The following is a 21,685-nucleotide window of genomic DNA, read 5'->3' on the forward strand; positions in this document are numbered from 1 at the left end:
AGAAATCCTGTGGCCATTTTTAATGTTATGATGACCCACGCTGAACTGTCCCGCCAAACTCAATGACAGGGGGGCGCTACCATCGTTCAACTTTATGGTTTCCAACATGGCAAAAATCGGAACCAGCGATTCGGTATTGACGGTGGCGCCCCGCTGTCAATGTCATCGATAGGACAGTTCAGTATTTTGGAACTATATTTTATTATTTTGCGCTACATATTTGGCTTTGACCTACATTTTACTCGCAGCTTTCTGCATATAGCCTGACCAGGAACATAAAAACCCTGGCATAGAGGCGCGTCAATCGCATTGGATAGTGCAACACTGAGTACAGTCGTACATGTGTTAAATTAATAGGCTAAATTTATGTATCAGGATTCAGGATTACGGGCTAATTTGATATTTTCATAAATTAACGAAAAATATTATTAAAGGTAACCTGGTTTAAATAAATTAAATGAAACCATCAATCGAGCTAGTAGGATTTATTTTATTATTCATCAATAATCAAATTCAGAACTTGAATATTCAACTGCAATGTCTGCTCATGAACGCTTCAAACTCGGTACTTCTTTCCCAATTCCATAAAATTCAAAACATAGAAAGTGACAAAAAACTTTAAAATAAGTAGTTGAAACAGACTACAGCTAATTTTCATAGTGGACTGTACTATACGATAAACATGTCAGTCAATTTGACAACCTTTGTCGGAAACATTATTCAATGAAAATATTGTCCGAACCCTTAGTATTTCTCTTCGACAAATACATTAACACATTGTGAACCACTTTTCTTTCAAAACTATAATATATTTTAGCAATTTAATTCACAAAATCAATTGCACACATTTAAAATAAAGTTTGTTTACACTTTGACAACAATAGACTGACATGCAAGGTGACATGTCAATGAAGTTTTCAGTTACTGTTGCCATTAAAAGAAATTAGTACCATTAGTTTTCCGCAACATGGCGAGGGTTTTTATGTTCCTGGTCAGGCTATACATAACCCAGGGGCTGACTGGCGGATATAGATGACCCACGCTGAACTGTCCCGCCAAACTCAATGACAGGGGGGCGCTACCATCGTTCAACTATATGGTTTCCAACATGGCAAAAATCGGAACTAGCGATTGGGTATTGACGGTGGCGCCCCACTGTCAATGTCATGCACAGGACAGTACAGTATTTTGGAACTATAACATTAAGTCCACCTCTTGTATGATTTTTTTATTGTGCAAACTTTAGTTATAATACTCATTTTGTCTTTTGTAGGAACAAGCAAAGGCGGAAGCCATTCAGCCAAACTTCCCGCCAAAACCTTTTTTTTTTATCAATTTTACGGCCTTGGGTTCTAGCACGTTACGTCCCGGTTATTTTCGAAATTATTTAACTCAGCATTGTTGTTTTATTGTTGTTCTACAGTGTGAGTCACGTTAAAGTGTACATATGAAAATAGATGAAACTAGACCTATTTTTATCGACAAAAAAGAGGTCAAAAAATTTTTGAGATTTTTTTTAATTTTTTTATAGAATTTTTTTTCTTCCAATTACTTATTGTAAAGAAAACGTAATAACTTTTAAACTAAGCGGTATATCCTGATAAAATAAAAACAATAATAATGCTAAATAACAGGCAATACTAAAAAAATACATAAAATACACAAAAAAGGCCAACAAATAATAAAAAATGATACTTTTTGAAAAAAATCTGCTTTTAAATTCGTGTTTTTTTGGTTATTTGTAAAATTTCTCCAAAAAATGCCCCTATAACAGGTGGTTTTTATTACTCTGTATTATTTTCTATCGTATTATCTTTGTAAAACCAAAAATCGCATGTCTCTATCCCTATCACAACTTTTGCTATGAGCGTTTGAACAAAGGCCTGCCACAACATTATTCTCCGCTGCAGGTAGAGAAAATTTTAATTTTAACTAAAATGCTTATTTTACTACGAAATCTTTTGTTTTTATTTGAATTTAACTTGTATTTATCTAAATTACAAATCTAGAGCCATTTTCAGTTTCGTTGTTAACGAAGCGTTGAATAGCGCGCCCGGAGAGGCTTAGTTCAAACGATCATTGCAAATGTTGTGATAGGGATAGAGACATGCGATTTTTGGTTTTACGAAGGTAATACGATAGAAAATAATACAAAGTAATAAAAACCATAGGTTATAGGGGCATTTTTTGGAGAAATTTATCAAATAACCAAAAAAACACTAATTTAAAAGCAGTTTTTTTTTTCAAAAAGTATCATTTTTTTATTATTTGTTGGCCTTTTTTGTGTATTTTATGTATTTTTTAGTATCACCTGTTATTTAGCATTATTACTGTTTTTATTTTATCAGGATATACCGCTTAGTTTAAAAGTTATTAAGTTTTCTTTACAATAAGTAATTGGAAGAAAAAAAATTCTATAAAAAAATAAAAAAAATCTCAAAAAAAAATTGACCTCTTTTTTGTCGATAAAAATAGGTCTAGTTTTATTTATTTTCATATGTACACTTTAACGTGACTCACACTGTATACTTGAAGGCTACAACTGCCTATTATTTTTTTATTGTTTAGTTGCATAACCACAGAGTCAATAACATCTTTAGTGGTCTGTGTTCACTCCCGCCTTTTTCACTGCGACCCGTTCATTGACCCCAATTTGCCGGCGTATCTTTGGTACACTTTATTAATATTAATCAACTTTAATCGTAGTGTATGGCTGAAAAGCAATTTATGGCTATTAACTGGTAGATTAAAGTTTTAAACTACAACAAAATCATTCGATTTGGTGTTTACAATAAACAAAACGTCTCGAAAAAGCTTATAACGGGTCCCACAACTACGGGACTATTCCCAGCTCTCGTTCCCACCGCTGCAACTCCTGTGTAGCCAGGGTCTACAGCTTGACCGCCAATAACCCAACCAGTAAAGGTTCAGTAGGAGTAGGATCCTACCTAGGGCACAGCTAACTTTCAGAGTTGAATGTATCAGATAGACTAGTAGGAGTTCGAAGGTCGAAGTTACAATACTTACAATATTGACTTTGGCAGCGAAATTATGTAAATTTCAATAAACTCAATGGCATTTGCGAGCCGTTAGGGCAGAAAGTGACTTCAAACGTTCTCGAGTGGGGACACAATGCACCAAAAGACGTCATAATACTTTAGCTTCCATCTTAGCGGGCTGACGACCTGTGAAGGTTTCGACCTTCAGCTGGATGCAGGCAGATAGCTAGTGGTTGCCGAAATCCTTGGGGGAAGCATTTACCTATCCACGAGTAGAGTCTTTTGTTTAAAAAAAAAGACTGTTACAAAGAAGTTTTCGCACTGATAAGTTTTTTGCCTCACTCGTAGGCGTCTATACAGACTATACTTATAACATAATATCTGCACATAACACCCACACATCCAAACTTGAAACTTCTCATATTTGAATCACCAATTATTGTTCATCAGCTGACTCACAGCAAACCACATTAACATTGATAACGGCGGTATGCGCCAGTTTGTTTTGTCAATATGTTAATTACTTAGTCTTATTTGGAATTAGTACATCATCATCATCATTTATTCAATACTTAGGCTCTTTCCAGGGCGCTCAGACACGTGCCTTTATGTATAGCTTGCCCTACCACCACTTCGGGACAACATATGGGCTGGTGCTGAGAAGAAGCGATGGAAGAAACTCAGTCACCTATGTCATCATCATTTTAGTTAAAGAATGTCCACTGCAGACGCAGAAAATACCTTCCCTAGTGATTTCCAGATTTATTTATTTATTTAAGGATTGTTCAGTTGAAAGCGGCCTGCATCTAGCATTACATTCATTTCTATTAATATTAAAATTATTTTCAACTTTCAAGAGCTGATCAATGATTTTAAATTATTATTTTTTTAAATAAGAGCACAGAAGAGCAGGTTTATTTGATAATACCAAGGTTACGGAACTCTGTTCGTAGCGCAACGGAAATGTGAAAAAAAAAGATAATTTCCTTTTATAGATGTACCAGAATCTCATGGCAAACAAAAATATTGGAAAAGTGTGTTTTTCATATGGCAATTGTCTATGGTTTAATTGTCACCTGTCAAAGAAAATTATGAAATCTGTCAGCCGCTGCAAAAATTTTGTAATCTCTTCTTGACTATTTGTTATTTTTGTAAAAAAATCGAAAAGCTCAAGCAATTCATATTGTTTTCAATGTGAATTGTAAAATAAGGCATTCAAAGTCAATCTTTGATTCTAAAGCGCGTCGTCGAGTTGACAGTAAGTTGGACTGAAATATTTTGATACATTTAGTTTATTACCCAATTACGTCACAAGGAGGGTTATGTTTTTTTATATTATTCTTAATAGCTGCTTTATCGGGGTTTTCAGGTATATCTCACAAATTGGTGCAGGGGAATGGTCAAAATGTTATGACCATGTAAAGAAAATTGAAAAAGATTTTATCTCTTTATTTTGATCATCTATTGAAGAACAAGAAATTGCAAGTGGAGTTCTTAGAATCGTTTTCTAGTTCTGAATGAAGTGATAAGTTAAAAGTATGATGCATAATAAAATTAGTTACTTAAATTAATAATACGATTTATTTATTTTTCAAGACACTTTCCCGATGTATAACAACATTCTTCATACACATTCACATACCTACCTAAAATGTATATTCGTACTTCATGTTCATTAATATTAAAGTCATAAAAGTAAAAAATTAAACTAAAGTATCAAGATCGTTTATTCCAATTTCCCCAGTATTGCTCTCAACAAAGTTTATTTTCCCTATTTGCCATGAGATTCTGGTACACCTATAGCAACATAATTTGTGTACGGCCAAAAGACTAGATTCCAGGCCAGGATCGCCACATGAAAAAAAGGTCCTGCTTGACTCCTGTCAAGCATTTCGGCGGGATAATAGTTTTGGCGGGCTTTAGTTTTTGCCGTCATCCTTCTACAAAAATTAAAATTATACTGCACCTATTACAAATCTCCAATCAGGTTACGCAAAAATAGCTCTTAACTCCAAGTGTATTATTATTTTTACACACATTTACATTTTCCTCAAATCCGTTGAGGATTTATTTATACAGTTGAATCATACAATCGCTTGGTTATGAATGATGTATGAAATTGTTATTTTGCCTACTTTTGAACGCGTAATTGATACAAAAACGATTTAATAATAGCTGATTTTGTTTTGAATGCAATCCATTTTCTGCGAATTATAACCAAAATTAAAGAAATAGGTAACTTATGGACGAATAACATGACAAGACATCGAACAGACTGTGAACAGCGTATACAATAATATTTCTGTTTAATAAGTACTTAGTTAATGTCGTACTTTAAAACTCGAGTCAACGTTCGATAATAGGAAATGATGTATCCACCTGTAAAGGCATATATTTTAATATTGTATCTACTCAACGCTATATTATTGTTATATGTAAAGTTATATGTCGTTGGTGTATCTTTTTCAATAAATAAATAAATAAATAGTTACCTTTTGTGCCTACATCATCGCTGAAACTATTGTGATTTGGTAAGAATTTTAGGATATTAAAATTTCATGTGCGCAAACATTTTCGCTAGTGTAGTGTTCCGTCTTCATGATTTCTGTATAACCTCCTTTTCTTTTTTTGTTCTCTTTTTTCTCCCTTTATTTGTCATCCATCCTGTTATAATATTATAGTTGGTATTGTTGATCAAAGCCAGGGGCATTTTTCGGGAATATCTTGTTAGCTTTAGGTGGCTTTATTTTATCCCTATCTAATGTTTTATGTTATGTCATAAAATCATAAATCGAATGGATCTACTGACGTATCACGCGCTCAGCAACTGTAGTTATGGCGTATTGTTCTGTCGTGTGGCACTACTGGGAAGAGAACAAACGCCCATTGATCAATATGACGAGGCTTCCAACATAAGGCATGTTAAGCATACCTACACCGGCACTACTAGACTTACTGTCGGCCGATAGTTGGGCCCGATCCTAATTTGAAAGAAAAATCGGCCGATACCAATGTGCGCACTTCCATACATATTATATAGGTACTAGCTTTCCGCCCGCGGCTTCGCCCACGTGGAATTTTGTTTGTCACAGAAAAACATTATCGCGCGCGTCCCTGTTTCAAAAACTGGGATAAAAACTATCCTATGTCCTTTCCCGGGACTCAAACTATCTCTATGCCAAATTTCATCAAAATCGGTTCAGTGGTTTAGGCGTGAAAGCGAGACAGACAGACAGAGTTACTTTCGCATTTATAATATTAGTACAGATACTTAGTATAGATTGATTAACAGCCCGACTAAACTATCGGCCTAAGCTAAAATACTGTCTATTCCACTTTGATCACTTGGCTTTGATCATCTGGGTTATCAAAGTGGACTCCATCTCCAAGCGACAGTTTGGTGTCCTTTGATCACCCATGGATAAATAAGATGATCTGGGTGATCAAAGTGGACTCCAGTTAAATTATAATTTTAGTTTCTTTTGATCACCAATAAATAAAGCACACCTTTGAATAGTCACTTTACACATTTTTGATCATCATCATCATCATTTCAGCCATAGGACGTCCACTGCTGAACATAGGCCTCCCCCAATGACTTCCACATCGCACGGTTGGTAGCGGCCTGCATCCAGCGCCTTTCTGCTACCTTACATTTGTGATATTTTATAAAATCCGCGACAAACAAATTAGACATGATGACTATTCAGAGGATGTGTGATTTATAAAAGTGATATAAAATATCAGAATATACAAATACTAGCAGATAGCAGGCCTAGTGGCGTATTCGACTACCTACTTATGCCAGTAGTCGCGGGTTCCATCTCCACACAGAAAAATGAATTTCATATTTGATTAGGTTTGGGTTTTCAATGTACATAGTAGTATCTGTCGGTTACATACATACGAGGTTTACTTTGTATAAAAACATTGTAACCTTGAAAACAAATTATTTAATTGCTTTAAAATAAAAGATGCCTACTTCAGTCGATTTAGTTCGCGGAAAAAATATGGCGTCACAGTTTCCTGCTGCTACATAAAGTTTATGGGGAATTCGCGTTTTTCGAGGGTCCATAAAAAGTCCGCCAATTGACTGATGGTGTCAACTCATAAATTAGCAAAAATGTAACTACGAGTATTATTGCACAAATTGCAACAAATAATTTAATTGTTTTTCCTAATGAGGTAAACGGTTAAGGTTAATTCCAACGAATTTAACATTAGGCACTCTAAACCTTTGCCTTCTTATATTTTTTTTGGTACAATTTTACATTGGATCTAAGAAACATTTTAAAAATTAGTGTCAATCCGAAAAAAACAAACAAAATAGAAAAAAAAGAAAATGTTTACAATTATTTATTTATAAACAATCGCGCACGGTAGTGCACCTGCCAAGTTTAATTCAAATTTGTTTTTTCTGTCTACCGACTTCTTTAAGTATTATTCTTGATGAGAAGAATAAAAGTGAGTAACGTATGACTCAAGCAACCTTCTTGGTTTTCCCGCTACTGGAACACGTCTATATTTCGTAACTATTTATATTAGCACAGTTTTGCAGTCTGTGACGCGTCTACCCACGTGATTCGAATATTCGTCATACAAAAAACGATAACCAAACGCAAAAAAAAAAAGTAAAAAAATACAAACTTTTGAATTCGATTAAAAACTTTTTACAACATCGGCTTGTAAATTCAAACGCGTTCTTAAAAAGTTGTTTACATTTTTTATTCGGTTACGTAATTCAATTGGAAAAGATTCCCGCGTTCCAATTCGAAACTTACCGTATGGGGGTGACGTCATCCGCAGACAGGTAGATCTCATCGCCTTGATGGAGCCACGCACCGTCGACCCCTTTCGCACAAAAGTACAACTTCTCATTTGGAACATCCACCACCGCCTCCGACGACTTCTGTGTGTAATAAAACGGCGGTGAGCAGACCTCTCCTCTGTCGCCCCGTCGACCGGTCAATGACCACTCCACAACATCCGAACTTAACACTTTAATTCCACATTTATCATCCACACACTCTTTCACCACCGATAATATCCATGGGGGAGACACGGCGCACGTGTTTATTATTAAAAATAATAGCAAAAACAAGCCACTAGTCCGTAATGAGACGGCCATGTCACACGCCGGTCAAACACGAATGAAATCACCGTACCGCACCGAAGTTGCAGCGGAAAGAGCTTCGTATAGTCGAGCGAGAGTATTTATATTGAATCGATGGTCGTCGGCTCAATTCGGAGATAAACGCCGGAGTGTTGTAGATAGCACTATCTACAACCCGGCCGATTTGAGTTGATGCTTATGATGGCGCAGGTACACGGCTGGAAATTGAACAAATAGAAGCGCAAGCACGCACGAAGTATGGGCGTGCTTTTTGAAACTTAGTAAAGTGCGTATTTACACTGTCTCGATCAATTTCCCGCATAGTGTAACTGGTCCATTCAAATAAATTATATGTTTTGTCAAAGAAATATACACATGGCTCTTCAAAATAGCGATTTTGTTTGATTAACAAGGGCTATTCAAGCTAAGTAGTGCTTAGCTTCTATGTCGTGGTAATAAGTGCTCTTTTAGAACCAAAATATCGCTTGATATGCCGTCTTATCTAAACTATAGCAATAAATAACAGTATTTGTCAAAACCTTTCAATGATGGCATCGATTTAATCCTGATTAGAATTTGATTATTTTAAGTGTCGTTTGATTATGTAAGTTGGATTTGGACAGGCAATTAATGAAAAGAAAAACAGTTGTTCGGATGTCCAACTCTGTCGACGTCTTCGCTGTTTTACAACTGTTTGGATGTCTAACTTCGTCTGCTTTTTCACGATTTTTTTTCGAGACTAATCGTACCTCTTTCCCATCACTACAACTCCTGTATAGCCAGGATCTGGGAGTGAACTAGCTCATGCCCGCGTCTTCGCTTGTATTTTGTCGATTTTTTTTTCGAGACTAATTTTATCGCACCTCTTTTCCATCACTGCAACTCCGGTGTAGCCAGGATCTACAGATTGTACTATGAAACCCAACCAGTGAAGATTGAGTAGTCCCGGGGATAACTAACGAAAAAGTTTTGCCCGCGATCTAAACAACTATGACGTCAACAAAACAATCGAATAGTGCAGGCAGATTGTGACGTCAGCAACAAACACAACACTTCAACAGTCTGGTTGTTAATCGACCTTGGAACTCTGACCCGGAGACCCAAGTTCAATTCTTAACGTACACAACGATGTAAAAACACCAGGTATTCGGGTGATATTGCAGGTTTGCAGTAAACAGGTTCCCCGAAAAAACCGGTCAACAAAATGCCATAAACTCGCATATACAAAAATCTTTGACCGCTCATAATTTTATGCTGTATTTTTCATTTTATCCTTCGTTCGTTCTATTCAGCCAAATGACGTCCACTACTGGACAAAAGACAAGCCTCCCTCAAGAATTTCCAAAACGACCGATCTTGCGGTAGAGTGTTTATTAAAGCTCTCAGTTAAAGAGCACCCTTATGTAATAAAGACTTGAGAAAATAAATTGCATAATGTTAAAAAAAAACCTTTTTAAAACAACGCCATTTATTTATCAAAATTCAAGATTAAATCTTTAGACGGAAAAGCTTGTTTTTCTTATCGAAATTCGGTGTGTTTATTGAAAAAGGCAAAATAAAAATGATAAATTTCCATTAAATTGATAACCAAGGTTTTATCGAATGTAAGTCAGTAGTTCTTGCTTCTTTGCAATCAATTTTAAGTAAATAAATATGCGTGTGGTCCAAAAAAACTATTTAATAAAAAATAAAAGTATTTTTGGATTTTTTGGACTCATAGACGTAATAAATAAGCTTTCTCTACCATACGCCCCCATATAACGATCATAAATATTTTTTACCAACTTCAAAAAAGGAGGAGGTTCTCATTTATCCACTAACAACTAGATCATAGATCCTGTGCAGAATCATCTGTTTTTAAAATATTTAAGTTGGCACCTTATTCGCATTCCAAAAAAAAACTTGCCAAGTTTTTTTTATTTTGGTTTGGAAAATCCCAAACCGTATTAATTTGTCAAAATACGGATCTAGATAATAGAAATAGGACTTTGTATTTTCACAGATTCGAAACCAACGTGTAATGCGAAACCTCTTTTGAAGTTCGAATAAATTTTAGGCTACTAAAGTACGCTCTATTTGAGTGGGTTCATAGTCGAGCGGCGGCCGGGATCGAACCCGCGTTCCTCGGATCACGAGTCAGCGTCTTCTTCACCGTTCGACTATGATGAATCTTACTTCTAGTTGCTGTTTCCTGGGTAAAAAAGCAAGAGTTTCAATTAGTTCGTCGATTAACTCATCAATTAATTAAAATTGAAAGAGATAAATGCCCGTTTTCACCATCAATCCCTAATTTTTAAGTGACCCCTATGAAAACAAAATACCTGTTATTTGTTACCATAGGGGTCACTTAAAAATTAGGGATTGATGGTGAAAACGGGCAAAAGACTATCAAAGTTCAAGAGGCCCGTGCGTGACGTCAAGGAGTGCTTAATCGTGTAGCACTTTGTGACGTCATGCGAAACTTCAACGCATCATAACTTAAATTCGTAATTACTTGTTTGATTGACAAATAAAAAATACGCGTCCAATATTTTTGCATAATGTAATTTGACGCCTATTGTGGCATAAATCTTATATTATGAAAGGCGGACAAATCCACGGGCAGAAGTTAGTCTCAAAATAGCTCCGTGATTTTGGAATCAACTTCAGCCATCAGCTGATAACGATCGCTATTTACGCAAACAAACGTTTGACATCAATGATAAAGATTATTTAATCAAGGTTATGTAGCTGATTTTATTTATTTATCTAGTTATACCTATTTGGATTATAAATGACACAATTACTTAAAAATTTAGCATGAAACAGATAATAGTTAAGCCTACTTAGTTTCATTCATCTACTAATATTATAAAGCTGAAGTTTGTTTGTTTGGTTGAACGCGCTAATCTCTTGAACTACTGCCTCTGCCTACCTCTAGCACGAAACACTTTCGTCTTCAAATCGTTTGCGTACTCCACAAAACTCGAAACCCAGTTCAACATTCGTTTCGTGCTAACTTTTCTCATTCTAAGTTCACGTCACGTTCACAGAGGCGCTGTTTAAATTTTCATACTGAACATTTTGATGATCGATTGAGAAGATTCGAATACGCAAACGATTCTAAATCGAAAGGTGTTCGTGCTAGAGGTACTGATGCGATTTGAAATAAAATTATTTAAATTTACCTAATTACACTGGTCAACAAAAAAAATAAAATTGTTTGTTTCCTGTGATTTTTTTTCTGTTTCTATCTCAAATTGACGCATATTTTTTAAATATGGCAACAGTTTTTCTCTAACAGCTTTTGTTTTTAAGTTATAGCTATCTACCCTCATTTAATATTTTTACTTAGATTTTTTTAATTGGACAAAAAAAAATATTTTGTTGGTGTTTTCGATATTGCTTCGTTATAAAGATGTTGTGTGCTTAATCCAGATGGCTTCTGCTATGTTTGTGGTAAATATAATATTTGAAAAACATCGAAAACCTCTATCGGACTTGATGAAAACTGCGTAACATCGACACTGTAATATAAATATTTGAAATTAAGTAATCAAGACCACAAATGAGTCATTTGTGTTCTGAGAATAGGTGACATCTTTTAGGCCAACAAGGAGGCTACACAAAATTCCCGTTCCATGTGTATCTGGAATAGTTGTAACAAACAATAGCATTGGTTACAAAAAATTTGACCAGTGCGGCTTCCCGCACACACAACTTTTAGCTCTTCAGCTAAAGTTGATACAAACAATTTTATAAACGTGCCTTTAGTTAGCCAAGACCGTATCACCGTACTTCCACCACTTTATATTAAGCTCGGCATCTTGAAACAGTTTGTGAAGGCGCTTGACAAAATTGACGAATGTTTTAATTTTCTTTCACGAAATTTTTCAGGATTAAGCACAGAAAACTTAAAAGCTGGTAATTTTTGATGAGACTCGCATTAGGCAACTGGTAAATGATCGTAATTTTAAGAAATCAATGAGTGAAGTCCAGTCCTAAGCTTAAAATGATTTTTTTTGGTTATAAGTAATTTCCTAAGCAAAAAGAGATTGTTGAGAGCATGCTATCCAACTTGCAAGAGCTAGGGTGCAACATGGGCATAAAAATACACTCCATGTACTCGCATTATCATCGATTTCCACAAAATGTGGGTGATTTTAGTGTGGAGCAGGATAAAAGTTTTCATTGGAATTTTGTGACAATGGGAGAAGGTTATCAGGGGCGTGGTGCTCATATATGAATGGCAGACCATTGCTGGAGTTTGCAACGAGATCTACTCAAACTTGCCTATTCAAGGAAATCATATAAAAGATCATTTGCTAGTGTTCAATAGAAATTTTATTAGCACAATGTATAATTTTTCTTATTTTTTTGTCAAAATAATAGAACTCTATATTTTAAAAAGTAAAGCTGTTGGCGATCTCCCAGTATTTTTTTCATAATCAGGGCCATAGAAATACCCAACAACAGAAAAAAAATTGAAGGAAAAAAAACATGTGTTGACCAGTGTTATTATTCAAACTATTTTCACGCGTACGAAGTCGCGGGAACAGCTAGTTGTTTGTAATTTCAGTAATTCAAAAGATAGAGATAGCCATGATATTACATAATACTAATTATTTTCTGAATTTCAATGTACCTCGTTTCATTCAAGGATTTGCAAATGTGATAGTCCTTCAGTGGCTTCAGCTTTAAATATGTAGTAATATTCATCATCGCCTCTGTGGTCTAGTGGTATGACCACCTGCTTCAAACTTGAGGTCCCGGGCTCGATTCCCAATGGGGACACATTTTTCTGTTCGGTTTTGGTTCCGACAGATAGAGGTACGATGGCCAGTTCCTCTGTAGTTGAAGATTTCGGGTGAAGTTCGCTTCCACCTTCGTTCTGATCATTACTTTCACCAGGTGACATGCAGGCCAAGAGCTTCCTCGTAGTGGATAAAAGAAATTATCATCTGGGTCTTTCAGTCTCCACTGCAGGAGCACGACCATCTACAATTTACCAGAGGCAAATGGAGAATTTGGCCGACACTCCCCACACTGGCCAGACGGGTTGGGGAGGCCTGATGCTCGCATATTTGTCGCCTAGTCGCTTACGACATCCATGGGAAGGAAGAGTGGGGGTGGTCTTATTCTATTGTGCCTTGATAGGCCCCCTTATTTATTGTCCGTAGTGCTCTTTTCTTAAAGGTTATTAAACCTTTCGTTAACCGTTTTAACCCGTTGAACGACTCATCGTGCAGGGGAAGGTTGAGGGCACAAGAGCGCGCGGCAGTTCGCCCATGCGCTGGACTGACCAGAGCCCCGATTACGGTAACTTTTAACGTTTCCAATCCAGACGCGTTTCTGATTCTGCAATACGATTGGTCAAAACAGCTAACGTACGCTGTTGAACGACCAATCGTATCGCAGAATCGAGAAGCGTGTCTGGATTGGAAACGTTAAAAGTTACCGTAATCGGGGCTCTGGTCAAAACCGCTCTCAATGGTCCACTCCACGAGTGCACAAGAAAGGCTGCAGTGCGGGAGGAATGGCGACGGATTGTGAGGCTTGCCACCGGACCTGGTGTGACGACCACGACCACTCTGACAAGAGTGTAGCGACGAAGAAGGAGATTAACCCTTTGTTTGTCATCTATCATCCGCTTTGCAATGGAAGGAAGTCGAACCTTAACTTCGAACTCCTCCTATGTTCTTCTGATTAACTTCGTTGTGGGGTCCAATGACAGTTTTACTTTCCCCCACTGGTTGGGTTTTTATTGGCGGTCAAGCTGTTATAGAACCTGGTGACACAGGAGTTGCAGCGGTGGGAACGAGATGGAAATATTCCCGTTACTCTGCCTTTGAACATACCTACAGACTAGCGTTTTATTATACATATTTATTGTATGATTCAAGCTGTATAAAACTATCAGATTTGATAAACGTTTTGCGTATCACGTCAATCCAGTAGTTATTATCAAAAAACGTGACTTCACTTTTTGACATCCATACTCGTAGATAAGCAAGTGCTGAGTTATATAATAAATTCAATAATAATAAGCATTTTTAAGTCTTCGGACGCAGGTCGGCCGTAGTAAGGACAATCTGTTCAAGTGGGGATTCTTGGATGACTCAAACTTGGAGTGCAAGTGCGATTTTGTTCCCCAGTCGACGAAGCACCTGATGTCGTGCCCTGCGTGCCCAAACAACTGCACGCAGGAAGATTTAATGAAGGCTACTGACAACGCCACTCTTGTGGCGGAGTTTTGGGCTGACGCTGTGTAGGTATGTTGTCGACACGACAAGAAGAATAAGCATTTGTGTATTTGTATTAATTGCGCCTCCCCAGCCCGTCTGGCCAGCGTGGGGAGTGCAGGCCAAATCCTCCATTTGCCTCTGGTAAATTAGAGGATCGTGGTGTGCAGTGGAGAATTACCTGTAATGGAGAAACAATCCGGAAAGGGATCGTAACCGTATCAACTCGAGGCTGTCAGTATTCTGTGTAAAGCCTGGTCCGTGAGCACGTAGAATTTTGTCCAATCACCCCAAGCTACCCATCCTTATCGCTCGCGCGTAATTATGTTGCTGTCGCGCTCGCACACTCACTGCGGGCGCCCGTAGCACAGTCGCGACAACAATATAATTACGCGCGAGCAATAAGGATGGGTAGTTTGGGGTCATTGGACAAAATTCTACGTGCTCACGGACCAGGCTTTATGAAACTCAATAGTGCAACGCACACATAGTTTATAACGAAGTCACTTACCGCTGTCTGTACATATGCTTAGATCTTTAAAACTACGCAACGGATTTTGATACGGTTTTTTTAAATAGATAGAGTGATTCAAGAGGAGAGTTTATATGTATACTTAGCACCCGTGTGAAGCCGGGGCGGGTCGCTAGTTCGTTATAACGTAAACGCATCGCTGCGTGGTTGACCGAGCGAAAGGCGATACGGTGTTGTTCCCTTTCCGAGTTGATAAGTCTGCTATGACCTTCTTTTACAGCAATAAAAGAAAGACGAATTTTTGACATTTTATTACAAATCACTCTGTAACATTGGCTGTGCTCACTTCGACTGTCTTATCCGCGCGACTGTGGACCTTAGCGTGGACGAGTAAGGTGCATTTTTGAATGAACCGTTTACCGCACACCTCACAAGCGAACCGGCGATCGTCTGTGTGCGTTCTCATGTGTACTATGAGAGCTTTTTTGCGGGGGTACCTGTAAATTTAAATAAATAACGTTTAATAACGTTGCGGTAAACATTAACAGTAACGTTACTGGTTATCAATAAAGGTATCCATTAAAAATACCGATACTGGTTTGCAATATACCAATACCGTTATAGTTAAGAATACCGGTAACCGTAACTAACACCCAAACACCAATATTGGTTTTCAACAGTTACAAATACCGTTATTAATAACAGATAACGGTACCCGTTACTCACCGCTTAGGGCACAAAGTGCACCTGTGAGCGCGTTCCCCGGCGTGGGCCGCCATATGCGCTGCAAGTTCTTGTCTTTGGAAGAAGCCGGCGCGGCATTCAGGGCAGAAATGACGCTTGACCTTCTGATGTTTATTACGGTTGTGGGCGCTTAGATTCCCTGCGAAAGGGGCCGTATTTTTAAAATATTGCTCATTCGGCAAACTGATGTAGCATTGGGCCAGCTATATTTGTCATAGAACCGAAAAATGGAAGTAAAAGATGAAGTAAAGAAGTTTTCATTCGGCAAACAGTCGCGAAATAATGACTATGATGAATAGCAATACCCTAGTGGCCAATCCGAACAGGCTTCGGAGAACACTATCAGATTTTACTCGTATGCATTTGGAATGTGTAAAACACAAACTCGGATTATCATTATTAACATTCAAAGGTCATTTATGCTGGATTTCTATATTCAATCCTAATCCAAATTGGATTTGTACTGTCAACTGTCAAATTTCAATATGTTTTTGGTCAAAATATCTGCGGTTTTTGATGTTTTTACATTATCATATTGCTTGTAAGACTATTTAAACAATATTAAAGTGTAAATGCATAGAATATTTTGGAAATTTAATCTAAAACTGAATTCAATTTGACAGTTGTAATCCGGATTTAGATAAGGATTGAATATGGGAAACGGGCGTAGTCTCTACTGCAGGAGCTCGACCCTGAGACAAATGGAGGATTTAATCTACACTCCACACGCTGGCCAAACAAGTTAACATCATTAACATACCCAAAAGAACAAAAATCCAATACTTACCAGCCAGCAGAAACTTCTTATCGCACACCACGCACTCATATTTCGCTGCCGCGCGACCGTGCACTTGAGACAAATGCCTCGCACGACGGGTGAGAGTGTCGAATCTTTCAGAGCAGCTGGGGCACTTGTATAGTGAGACTGAGCCGTGCTTGCGCTGCCTGGAATGACGAATAACGTTACTGTTATTTCAATTAACCTGAGAAAGAGCGTGTTGACCCGCTTAGAGCAGCTGAGGCACTTGCACAGCGCAACCGAGCCGTGCTTACGTTGTCTGAAATAACGGATAACGTTACTGCTATTTTGATTAACCTGAGAAAGAGCGCGTCGAACCACTCAAAACAGCTGGGGCACTTGTGTAGCGAGGCCGAGCCGTGCTGCCTGGAATAACGGGTAACGTTACTCTTATTTCGATTGCCAAATACATCGCGCAACGGATGAGCTTGTCCAAGCAGTCAGAGCAGCTGGGGCATTTGTTTAATGAGCCGTGCTTGCACTGCTTTGAATAACGGGTAACGTTACTGTTATTTCGCAAAGGCCATAAAAATATTTTAATTAGACCAATCAAACATCAATAAGTAATAATGTATGATTTGAGTAGCTTACCTATGAGAATTAAGTGTGTTAAGATTGGTAAATTCCATGTCACAGGTTGGACAATTGAACGGGCCAGTCTTGTGTGAAGGCATGTGTCGTTTTAGCCTCTTTTCAGTTAGGAAACCTGAAAATAAGTAACAAAAGTTAAATAAACTTATACTTAAAACTATTAGAAGTACGAGTATACTTATAAAAGAGTTAAATAATTCCACTCTAACCAGTTGTAAAAGTGATTTAAGATCATAGCAGACTTATCAACTCGGAAAGGGATCAACATCGTATCGCCTTTCGCGCGCTGTCAACAGCGAGGCGATGCGTTACGGTGCGGATTAGTGTGCGTTACATTATGGAGTTTCATACAAAGAATACTGACCGCCACGAGTTGATACGGTTACAATCCCTTTCCAGGTTGATAAGTGTGCTACTTAAAATAACTGTTTCTGATACCTTTGCCACAGGACTCGCATATGTGGTTCGGGAAATGTTGGTTCATGTGTAAATGATAGACATATACATTCGGTAACACCTTACTGCACATCCCACATTTTAGGTCCTCGGTGACTTTGTAATAATTCTTCTTTATCTCCTGTCCTTTCCCAATAATATTGTAAGTTTGTTTGTCTCTTTCTGGCTTGCACGTGACATTCTTTTTGGTGGAGACATCTTTTTGAATGGTGTCTTCTTTAACAGTTTTGGGTAATTGATCTGTAATGTATGGAAGATTCAAAATTAAACAGATAAACTACAGAAATCTATCTTAATCTCAGTATAATCCTCCCACTTTGTGCATTGCAACTACTGTAATGCTTAGCTGTGAACCCTAAACTGCTAGCCTTAAGTCTGTAGTCCTGGTGGATAGCTTACTGTCTTGGATACTGCAGTGAATTTAATCAGAAGAATAATAGTTAACGGTTGATGATTAATTTTGATACAGTCATAGATTAAGAGTCTAGAGAAAGATGGGCTACCATTTTTGCAAAAAAATATATGTAAAAGAATAAAACATTATTTACCTTGTGAATTTTTTTCATACAGGACTAGAATATCTTTTTCAGTAGTTTTAGCATACTTATCTTCGATATCTAAGCTAGTATTGAGCACTTTCTTGACGGTTGTCTGTTTGTCTGCATTTGTGAGATCTATCACTGAAAATGAAAATAAAAAAACTTAAGTACTATAAGTGAAGGTGCACACTAGACAAAGGCGACAGCTCGGCGACTTAAGCCTTGGGCAGACCAAACGCAGGGCAGTAGCAGCGCAGTTTGAATGCGGGCCCGCGCAGGTTGTAATACAAGAAACTCTTTGAAGTATGTCACACCAAATTTGAACGCGGGCCCGCGCTCCAACCGCGCCGCACTGCAACTGCCGAAATACAAACGAGGCGGCGCTGGTGCGGGACAGAAGCGGCGCGAACGCGGGCCCGCGCTGTTGTATTACTATGGCGGCCATATTAGCATGACACACCGGACGCAGGGCGGTAGCAGCGCGTTGAAAGCGGTTTTCGAATATTAAAATTTTTGACAATTGACAACCGCCCGCGTTGCAGCTGCTTTGAAACTGCGCTGCTTTCAGTGTGCCTCAGCCGCGCTGCAACTGACCCGCACTGCTTCTGATCTGCGTTTGGTCTGTGGAAGCCATTAGAAGCGACGACAAGCTGCGGCCGACATTTTCATATATTTTGTTCAAAGATTCGTACACTTGGTGACAGAGAGAATATATGACCACTCTTGGATGCGCGGGCTCCCATACACCGTTATAAGTTCGACTAATGATGCCAGGCTGCCTAGTGCACAGGGTTGCTTAGGGCCCTTTTCCCATGGCAATCGTCCCAGTTTATAAATACAGTTTTTACCTTCATTTACACATACTACTAAATAATCGGGATCTTGCTAAAACCGGTACCTACAAAACACAGGATGCTCTCGTGGGAAAGAGCCCTTATTTTTACCCGACTACGCCAGAAGGAGGGTTATGTTTTTTACAAATAAAACTTACGTCCGTTACTCTGCAATATATTCAAGATATCAAACACTTGAGCCTTGAATTGAAGCGTTTCTTTCAGCTTTTTCACACACTCCTTACATATGAAGCCGTCATGTTCATAATCTTCTATAGAAATCTGAAAACAGACAAACGAAACCGATTTTTTCCATAGCATAGTAAAACAGCTTTAGAATCATGAAAAATTTAGTGAATTTTGTAAATAACCTTGCATAAATCCTTTTGAAAAGTCTACAACTTAACTTGTCGTAGAATAATAATGTTAAATTAACTGTAAAATTAGTAAAATAGATCTAAAACTTTGTAAAACTTACGTTCAAATCAAATAATGATAGCAGTAGGTGTCCGTAGTTTTCTTCAGGTTCACAGTTGTAAATATTTATCAGGTCATTAGTAGCTAAACAGCAAAAGCAAAAGTACGTGTCTATCGACATTTTTTAATGATAAATTATTTATTTAAATAAAATCAACAGTATTTTTGAGGTTATGTTTTGATTTTTGATCGTAAGTAATGTCAATGTCAGATGCAATTTATTCATGTTCCGAAACACTAATATCTGTGTTCCGAAACGTGTTAGATTTTTTGTAGTTTCTCCGTGAAGCGATTTCGAAATTACGTTACAACTGTCTGTTATGCCTAGGGTTGCCAACTTTTGAAAGGACCAACCCGGGAGAATTGTGTGTGTGTGTGTGGGGGGGGGGCTTGCTCCATAGTTGCTCCATCACGCTGAATACGCGCTCGAATGAAGCATTAATAGAGACAGGAATGGAAAGAACAAACGTGACCATTTTTTTTTATTCAGGACAAGGATTTATGTCTTTTGATTTCGTAAAGAAGTCAACCCAGCGTAAATCCACTCGATATTCTTCAATAAGATGTGGTTGCACCTCACGCAAAAGTCCAACCTCATCGTACAATTTGCCACTATCTATGTCAATATTTAATAATTCCTGGAGTTTAGTAATGCTGGTCCATGTGATTGGTTCTTTTAAAGATAAAATTTATACACAAGTACGAGCAGCAATAGATGCATTTAATTTTTAGAAATACCGGAGAAAATATTGCTCTCCGGGAGGTCGGGAGGTTAACCATTATTTCCGGAGTCTCCCGGGCAATCCGGGAGGGTTGGGAACCCTAGTTATGCCACTTGTCTAGAGAAACATCGAACAACGATATTTATTTATTAGCTATTCATAACACATTTATAGGTGGATAGAATAGGTATTCGAGTCCCAGGCCCAGCCAAGAATTTTAAAACGCCATTTTATATGATCAATGATAGCCAATATTTTCTTAAAAACATTTATTAACTGTATAAGCTTTTGTTCATATTCTTAATAGTTCAATAAACTATTATTACTTACTTTATATGCTTAGGTACTTAATACATATAGAAAGAAGGGGAGGTACAGGTACTTTCTAAATAAAAATGGATAGTATATAACTTACTATGGATAAAACTGTCTAAAATAAATACAGCTGATAATGTTATAATAAAACAATAATAAATTAGATAACATTATTAATGAAACACTAATGTTAGGAATAATGATCGAAAATAACGATGGTTAAATACACTTTCTACTTAAGAGCCANCAGGGCCGGATTAACCATCTCAGGGCCCCTAGGCACAGCTCGTTTCGGGCCCCCCTTTTTTTTGTCGCGGAGGAAATGCTTTGCGCACCGTCACCACTGCCGGGGGACAGGGTGGTATGTGGGACTCCCGGCGCCCTAAAAAGGGAAAAGGACGGGGTATACCCACTAAAACCTCCGCGGCGTTCCGTCGTAGGCCGAGTGGGGGTGTCGCGAGTATCCGGCCGTAGCCTTAGACTTCCGAGACACCACGCTACAGCGACAGCTCGCCTACACGGCGGACCCTACACGCCCCCCTTGTGGGGGTCCGACGGAAATGCCCAAAACGCCAAGCCGTTCCCGTCAGACGAAGGTGACAAGGGTGCCCCGCACCCCCGGCCTGCTGGCCGCCACCTGGGGGCAGAATAGAACGGTCGTACAAACGCTTTCTCCGCCCCCTTCTCCGCCTGCGGAGCGATGAGACGAGAGGATCGTTCTCCCACTCGCGCTCCACTGCCTCTTTCTGAAGGATGACCTCTTCGCAAATGGAGGCGATCGCCTTCCAGCATCCTTCACTTCCCAGCATGGCGATGACCAGGCTCGGAAGCGAAAGATCCCGGCCCACGACCACAGTGAGGACACGGCGCTGCTCCTCCCAGCCTGTGCAGACCGCGAGGGTGTGCTGCACCGTGTCATCCACCGCGCCGCATGTGTGGCACACGGGGATTTCTCTCGCCCGATTCTATGTAGGTGCGAACCGAAGCCATGCCCGGTCAGCACCTGCGCCAGACGGAACCTGAGGAACCCGTGCGGTCGTTCCAACCATTGGTCCAGAACAGGACCAATGGCGTCCAGAGTGCGGCGGCTAAACTGCGCGCGAGTCATGTTTTCGTGACGGGGACGCACCACTCCGGGCGCTTTCCACGCGCCTTCTGGTCTACCATCCAGTGATAGATGACAGACAAGACCCCAGCTTCTAGCTCCTAAGGAGGAGTACCAGCGAGGACGCACGCCGCAGAGTGCCCTACCGTGCGGTAGGTCCTTGCGACCCTCTGCGCTATGGCCCGCTGGGGTCTGCGCAGAAGGGAAGCATTCTCCCTCTTGTTGAGTGCGTCCACCCAGACTGGGGCGCCATACAGCGCCATGCTCCTCAGAACGCAGGCATAAAGTCGACGGCACCC

General features: G+C 38.9%; 2 protein-coding genes across 2 annotated transcripts in view; both read right to left on the bottom strand.

Annotated features, from left to right (window-relative positions):
- Positions 1 to 8,204, bottom strand: part of LOC114358340 (metal transporter CNNM4) — a 55,169-nt gene extending 46,965 nt beyond the window's left edge. Inside the window, exon 1 of the mRNA XM_028312275.1 lies at positions 7,781 to 8,204. Coding sequence (XP_028168076.1) covers positions 7,781 to 8,127 — 347 coding nt within the window. The 5' untranslated portion in view covers positions 8,128 to 8,204. The remainder of the gene's footprint in view (positions 1 to 7,780) is intronic.
- Positions 8,205 to 15,108: 6,904 nt separating this feature from the next.
- Positions 15,109 to 19,426, bottom strand: LOC114358341 (zinc finger protein 664-like). The gene is made up of 8 exons (XM_028312276.1): positions 19,246 to 19,426; positions 18,926 to 19,049; positions 17,944 to 18,075; positions 17,378 to 17,635; positions 16,940 to 17,054; positions 16,337 to 16,494; positions 15,532 to 15,688; positions 15,109 to 15,302 (listed from the first exon to the last, which is right to left on the bottom strand). Exons 1-8 carry the CDS (start codon positions 19,363 to 19,365, stop codon positions 15,125 to 15,127), a joined length of 1,242 nt encoding a protein of 413 aa, XP_028168077.1. The 5' UTR covers positions 19,366 to 19,426; the 3' UTR covers positions 15,109 to 15,124.
- Between the last annotated feature and the right edge of the window lie 2,259 nt (positions 19,427 to 21,685).

Source organism: Ostrinia furnacalis, unplaced genomic scaffold (assembly GCF_004193835.3).
Source record: "Ostrinia furnacalis isolate ACB-3 unplaced genomic scaffold, ASM419383v2 OfSCF3877, whole genome shotgun sequence".
Classification (NCBI taxonomy): domain Eukaryota; kingdom Metazoa; phylum Arthropoda; class Insecta; order Lepidoptera; family Crambidae; genus Ostrinia; species Ostrinia furnacalis.